This window comes from Cordyceps fumosorosea (assembly GCF_001636725.1).
Source record: "Cordyceps fumosorosea ARSEF 2679 chromosome Unknown scaffold_39, whole genome shotgun sequence".
NCBI classification, from domain to species: Eukaryota; Fungi; Ascomycota; class Sordariomycetes; order Hypocreales; family Cordycipitaceae; genus Cordyceps; species Cordyceps fumosorosea.
The window spans coordinates 159,915-167,211 of NW_017387339.1; the positions used below are offsets into that span (position 1 = coordinate 159,915).

The following is a 7,297-nucleotide window of genomic DNA, read 5'->3' on the forward strand; positions in this document are numbered from 1 at the left end:
AAAATTTGGAAAGGCTTGAATTGTTCATTTTAAAGCAAAAATACGCACGCCTCCCGCTCATCTAGTTTTGCGGCTCGCCCTTTCAAGTTCGTCGCATAAAATAATAACATTATTCGGAAACGGGCCAATATTGACTACTAAAGTGGCCGTAATTACCGCCGTTCGATCAATCCACTCTCCCAATTATCAGTCAGTCAGTGTCTTGTCGTAAAACTACGCGCGCAGCAACTCACCCAGTGGGAATTTGTCATGGTATTCTAGTATATGCAGAGGATTCTCCCTGAAAGTAGGGACTTTTCTGGAAGAAATGGATCCGTGTATCCCTGCAACAAACGTACGATGGCTGTTTTGTAACTAAATATTCCAGTACTGGCTGCAACTCTACGTCCGACTTAGCCGAACCTCCCTAGCTGTGCTGATGGAAAATGCCTCTGCATATTCTTAGTATAACAGTCCATGAAAATGTATTTGAAAGTCATCTTGTAGGTTCACCCTTGCCTAGATTCTGCAACGGTTCCGCCCACAATGATCTCCAGCACGGCTATCTGCCTGTCACTAGCCGCCGGCAGCTCTGCCACTGCCGCCTTCTCTGCGCGAGAGTCGAGCGTCTTATCGTTCCCAATTAATAAGCGTCATCGACCACAGCAACCAATCCTGCGGCGTCTTTCCAACGGCAGTGAAATTACCTTGTACAACATCTCAGGCTCTGACAGCTACCATATCGAGCTGAGAATTGGCACCCCAGCCCAGGGACTTACGGTTCAATTCGATACGGGTCCGATGAGCTCTGGGTTAATCCTAACTGTAACGACTCCCAGCTCAGTGGTTCCCAAATGAAGGATTGCACTTCCTCTGGCATTTTTAATCCCAAGTCCTCTGTCACTCTGGAATTTCTTCGCAACGGCTCTAGCATTCAGTATGCCGTCGGCTCTGCGAAATTCGACTATGTCAAGGACGATATTACCCTTCCAGGAAGCTGTGAGATCCCTTTCCCTCTAGAAGCGGATTGAAGTCATGAAATGCTGACTGGATGATTTCTAAGCAATCGCTCTTACCAGTGTTCAATTCGGAGTCGGCACAAACTCGTCTGAGACGAGTGAGGGAGTCATGGGTCTCGGGTTCGGCAACGGCAAGAACCTCAACTACAGCAATTTCATCGACGCCCTGCAGGACCAAGGTGCAACCAAGTCCCAGGCTTTTAGCGTCGCATTAGGTGATGTTAACCATGACGATGAGGGCGTCATTATATTTGGCGGTGTTGATACCAAGAAGTTCACTGGCCCCCTCAAGCAGTTTAACACACTCGGCAAGCAGACGTTGGATGATACCTATCGATACTATGTCCAGCTCGAGACTGTTGGCTTAACGAACTCAGAAGGAAGGTCCACGACGTACGAGAATAGCTCACTCCCCGTTCTAATCGACTCTGGTTCGACCTTGAGCACACTGCCAGCTGCTACACTGGACAACTTGGCGAAAGACATGGGCGCCAAATATGAAACGGATTTGAGCCAATACAGTATCGGCTGCGATCAATTCAAAACCAACGCCACCGTCGACTTTGCTTTCCATGGGCTGAAGATTCATGTGCCCTACAGCCAATTTTTGTTGCATAATGGGTCCTCCGATTGCATTATCGGAGCGCAGCGATCCAACATGTCAGAGGGGCCTCCGTACTATATCCTCGGCGATACATTCATGCACTCAACCTACGTGGTCTTTGACCAGAGTACGCTTTATGGATGGCCCCATACTCAGACTGTGGCAAGAACGAGCAAGAAATCCCAGCGAGCGGCGTGGGATCAGCTAACTTTACAGGCGAATGTGCTGCTCCAAGTGTTACCTTGAGTACTACTGAATCAAGAGGCGCGAGGAATTTTGGTAATCATACTATTATTTTAATGTGGTTTCTAGGGTTATTAAGTAGTTTTTTGTTCAATGCTTTCTAAATAAAATACTATAAAAAAGAGGTTATTAGAGTATATATGATAAAACAATTTAACTATTTTTGATACTAAAACGATATTTTGTATATCCACGAGACTCGCTAGACCCAGAAAGCCCGTGTAAGGATGCTTGTCGCCAGCGGTGTGTTTTATTGGGGCTTCAACCAATTATTCCCTCACCTGGAATCATTACTTGACCATCCCAAGACAGGTGAGGATATTATTGCAGAACAGGATGCAAGGAATATCGAGGAGATGAAAGCGCAACAAGCTGAACGCAAGCCAAAAGACTATACATGCGTACCCAATGGCGAAACTTCGATGAACTCGGTTATTAGCAGCACACTTAATACAGACACACCTGATAGCTTTCATACAGGTAACTTACAGGTGCTGACCGCCACTAGATACACTGGTACTCTTTCCACCAGAATTGGCAATATTCTTGATGAAGCCAGGCAAGGGTGGAATGTACCCGACAAGGAGAGCAGCTAGGGCACGCCAGTTTGTAGCCGCCTTAGCAGAGTAGCGGTAATGCCGTGAAAATCGTACATGTTGGGCACCGACACGTTCCTGTGCTTGACGAGGAAGTAGTCGGTCATCAGAATCGAAGTCATAGGCCCTTGGAAAATGGTTTCGCCGCCGAGAAAGGCGATAAAGGTCTGCGTGGAAGCGAGAATCTTCCAGGGCACAAAGGTCCAACTGCGATGAAGGCAGCGAGCAGCTCGCCGCGGCGGATGTTGATGTACTTGGGCGCAAGCGTCATGAGGTCGTTGGCGGCGCTGATGGAGTTTGCAAAGATGTTGATGCCGAGAGTGACAATGACCAGGCCAATGGCACCGGGGGCGGCGGCAGCGCGTCCGGCATGGGAGCCAGACTCCATCCACAGGCCGATAATCTCGATTGGGTTCCAAATGACTCTACCGTATGCCGACTGAGCTGCTGCGGCTGTAAAGATGCCGAGCAGGCCAACAATTGCTTTGTAAGGTCTGTTAGGATATTTTCTCCGGTTGTTCACTCGGGAATGGGTAAGGTCAAAACTAACTGAAGATGCATGGGATGGCAAATGGCTTGGACGTTTTGCGCGCTGGGCTTGTTGGCGTATCTCGAAACGTCGGCAATGTTGAGACCGAGAGTCGCGTAGTTGCCCAAGTCTCGGTTCAGATCTGGAAGTAAACACCGGTTAACTAATGAAGATCGAATACATGTGTTGGAACAAAAAGACGGAGCTTACTGAAAGAAGGCCCATACGAGGACTGAGCCGCTGACTGTCGGGCCACCGGTAATAACGGTGCTATTGTCGATAGTCCCACCAGCCTTATGCAGCGTGTTCTGAAGACTGCCAAGAAAATGATAGGTGCAACGATGGACTTGAAGCCAAAAAAGTATTGGACTTTTTAATTAAAGTCAGCAAACTCTCACAGCTTCTTCTAGGCACTGTCGAGGTCCAGCTGGTGGGGTAGCAGTACCTTGGTGTATGGGGATACATAAGGGAAGCTGGAGAAAGAAATAAAGTAAAAACGTGACCATTCCAGCTGTTGTGATGCCGTCGTCTTTAGGTATATGGTTTGGAATGTCGGCGAAGCTGGGCCAGATAGCCGTGAGCAGCAGCTCCGTGCACTGGCCACCCGTAGTCGTCTGGACACCGAGCCAGACAATGGTGAGGACGCATCGCGACAAGACAATAAAGTAGCTAAAGTAGTAGCCAACGGCATCCGCACGAGTATGGGAAAAGGCATGTGAAGAATGGCATCGATCCCACCATTGGCAGTGATGATGCGGCCCATGATAAAGTTACCGAGGCGCAGGCACCGATCGCCATGCGCCAGTCGAGGCCTACGGCAATCATGGACGAGGACACCTCCCAGTTAGAAACCGCCCATGCATTTGCCATCCAATAGGCAGTGTATGCGGCCCAGGTCTATGTCCGCTTCGAAGGGGGGATCGGGTCCAAGTCAGCATGGGAGGCGATGGTGCCGGCAGCCGTAAAGCTGCTAGGCTCCTGGCGGAGCTCCCAGGCGAAGTGAGAAGTGTCTAATGACGCGTGTCTGGCCGACCTCTGGAGGACGTCTCGGCTCTTCTTAGCCGCCATGACGGATGTTCAAAATACATCTCGGTGACGCTTCTGTGTGTTAGACTAAACAGAACCAAGTCCAATCCTCCAGCTTAGCGGCGCAACCTATTTGTATCTTGAATTCCGTCACAACTAGCAAGCAAGATAAGAGCGAGCCTAGACTATCATGCATCCCGAACTGGTTCCTCTATCAAATGGCCGCTAATAGTCTGTTATGGCGCTAATATTTGAGGGTAATTGGCCTGGCGCCTGAGAGGGCCCGCAGATCGAGAGATAGAGGACTCGGTCGGCAATAATCAAGAGGCGAATAATACCTGTTTTTCCCGAAAAATCTAATGCAGGGGGCTGAGTCACCCTTTATGTAGGCGTGGAGGAGGAGCAAGCAAGTAACCCGGCGGGTGACAAAGATATCGCCAATCCCTTTGGTCGGACACCCCCTGACCAGCACCCACTAACCAACTAGCACCTTTCTACACCTAAAAGTCATGCAACCATCCAACTCAACTCACATGCTGTTGCCAACGTCACGAATCTCCTCTGGAGGGCCTTTAAACTCTAGTGTATGGTCAGTCGTGTCCTTCAATTTCAGAAACTGGTAGGATGAGCTCACTCTGTCTGCCACCGACGAAGTACCACGCTGCGCTCATCACCGCAAAACCGACAAACACGACCGACGCGTAGTTCATCGACGATGGCGTCGCCGGCAGTGCTTGCGGCATGCTGAACAGCACCATCTCAAAGAGAATCCAGAGCACCGAAACCACGTTGACCGTGATCCCGATCACCGGGCGTAGTCGCCACCGGGCCTCGCTCACCGCGCGCCGACCAGTAGCGAGGCTGACGGCGATGGGTACCAGGTACCCCGCCGCAAGCCCGATGACGCCGACCGAGACGAAGGCCGTGAAGGCGCTGCTGCTGCCGAGATTAACGAGCCCGAGGAGCATCTGCACGATAGTGACGAGCGCGAGCGCCGGAAGCGGCCGCGGCTGGCGGCTTCCGGTCGTTGTCCGCGCCCACAGCCAGCTAAGCGGAAGCCCGCCGTCGCGCGCAAAAGCCCAGGTGCAGCGTGACGCGGTCGTGGTGACACTGACAGAGCAGAGGACGGTGACGATGAGAATTGGCACCATGACCGCGACGCCGCCGGCCGCACCGCCCAGCGCGCGCGCGAGCACATACGGCAGCGCCTGACCGAACGCCGCGCCGGCAAGCACGTCCTCCGGCGGCGGCAGCGTCAGACACAGCGGCAGCACGAAGAACAGCGCGGCGGCACCGCCGACAGGCACACAGAGCGCCATGGCCCGCGGGACTTGCACCTCAGGATCGGTGCACTCCTCGGCCATGGAAGTGACCATGCCGATGGCGCAGAAGGTGTACGCGGGCGGTAGTAGGCCGATGAAGAAGGCGAAACCGCGGTCCCAACCGGACGGCGACGGGTCGTAGTGCCCGAGCGCGGGGTGTATGCCGCCGGATCTGGTGCCGGCGATGGCGAGGATGACGATGAGGATGATGAGGATGGTGACGAGGTTCCACACGGCCGCGACGGAATCGACGTATGGTAGGAGGGCGTCGCCAGCGGCACAGACGATGAACGTGAGGAGACACAGCGCGTAGAAGGCGAGGAGGAGCTGCCAGGCTGGCGCGGCGGCCCAGTCCGGGCGGTACAGGCACACGGTCGCTGCGAGAAGCGATGCGCAGCCAAAGTTGACCGAGAGGGTAATCGTCCAGTTGCCGACCAGCCAGAACCAACCTGCTATGTACGAGGTAACCGTCGCCGCAGGGCTGGCTGGCTTGCTCGCGTCCTTGTCCCGCAGCAGCTGAAAGGACCAGTAGTAGACGCCGGACGAGGTCGGGAAGCGTGAGGCCAGCTCCGCGAGGGACGCGGCGACGCACCCGGCGAGCAGCAAGACGACGAACAGGCCGACGAGGAGGGTGAGCTGACCGCCGCCGTAGACGGCTGCGGAGGTGAGCGCGCTGCCCATGCCGTAGGGAACGGCGGCGATGGCGAGCGCCTGTCCGAGGACGGGGGCGGTGGAGACGCGGTTGCGGCGGAGTTGCGACGGGTAGCCGAGTTGGATGCGGGAAGATGGTGGCGCGGCGGAGGGTGAAGTGTCGGGGACACGGAACAAGTGCATGGTGGCGGGTAAGTCAATATAGATATTGATGCGAACGAATGTGTATGCGAATGTGGATGAAGGATAATGACGAGTGTATATGACAGTATTGTCGTGTTAGTCCTGATCTGGCTTTGGCAAGCAGCGGATGACAGAAGAGTCCTCGAGCCGCTCACCGGTTCATACGTTCATCCGTATCTAAGACGGCATTAATTTCAACAGAGACAACCACACTCCGCGTAGCATAGCTCGTCTAGGTAGGCCGTGTCTCGGCTGAAACCCTGCGATACGATTCGGGTGGCTGTAACTAGTATGCTATCGTAGATGAATGACTGGACGAAAACGAAAGACATCTCACTTGCCCGTGCATCCATCACGTCTGCACAGCACGCACTAGTCTCGGCGACAGTCGTGCTTGGGTCTAGGCTTGTCTCTGTGAATACCCAAGATGAGGTCACGGATGGCGCGCCAAGTCTCAGCCCGGGTACGAGGAGAGACGGATAAAGCTGATTGTTCTGATAATGACTTAGTAGTAACGTCGGCCACCCACTTACGAACACCCCCACTTAGGAACACCCTTAATGTGTCACCTTCCTCCCTATAATACTATTATAGAAATTATAATACCTTGTATAATAATTATTTTTATTAATTTAAATTTTATTTATAATATTATAAATAATAAATATAGTAAAAATAACCTTTAAAATACTATTTAGAATATAATTAGTAATAAAATACACTCTAAGACTATAAGTACTAAAGAATTCTATAATTAACCCTTATAGACTAATTAAATAGAAAATAGTCTAAGAAAAAGGCTTTTATACTATTATAATACATCTTAAGTGCTTAAAAGAGGTATCTTACTAGCTGAATCCTTATATAAGATAGTATTAGTAATATACTAATCTATTATTAAATTAAAGAGATAATAAAGAAAGTAACTTTATTTAATAATAATTAGTAGCTAATTAATAAAAACTAACTAAAAGGATTTTTATATTAAAACCTAAAGATAAAAATCTTATAAAGTAAAAGAATTAATATAGATATAATATATATTATATTAACTAATACTATAAAAGAATTCTTCTAACTTCTAACTGTGAGAGCTTAGGCCACAGCCCAGCTAGACTGATAGCCTGGTGGCCTGAGGCACGGGG

The 7,297-nt window shown here is 51.0% G+C and overlaps 2 protein-coding genes across 2 annotated transcripts; one reads left to right on the forward strand and one right to left on the reverse strand.

Annotated features, from left to right (window-relative positions):
• Positions 1-525: 525 nt before the first annotated feature.
• On the forward strand, positions 526-1,848 carry ISF_09016 (Peptidase A1; the record flags this gene model as incomplete). Its single annotated transcript, XM_018852619.1, has 3 exons — positions 526-759; positions 819-978; positions 1,043-1,848. 3 exons carry the CDS (start codon positions 526-528, stop codon positions 1,846-1,848), a joined length of 1,200 nt encoding a protein of 399 aa, XP_018700247.1.
• A 589-nt stretch (positions 1,849-2,437) lies between these two features.
• Positions 2,438-6,152, reverse strand: ISF_09017 (Amino acid/polyamine transporter I; the record flags this gene model as incomplete). Its single annotated transcript, XM_018852620.1, has 6 exons — positions 2,438-2,648; positions 2,696-2,935; positions 2,992-3,112; positions 3,434-3,639; positions 4,530-4,575; positions 4,631-6,152. The coding sequence occupies 6 exons, from the start codon at positions 6,150-6,152 to the stop codon at positions 2,438-2,440; spliced, it is 2,346 nt and encodes a 781-aa protein (XP_018700248.1).
• Positions 6,153-7,297: the final 1,145 nt, after the last annotated feature.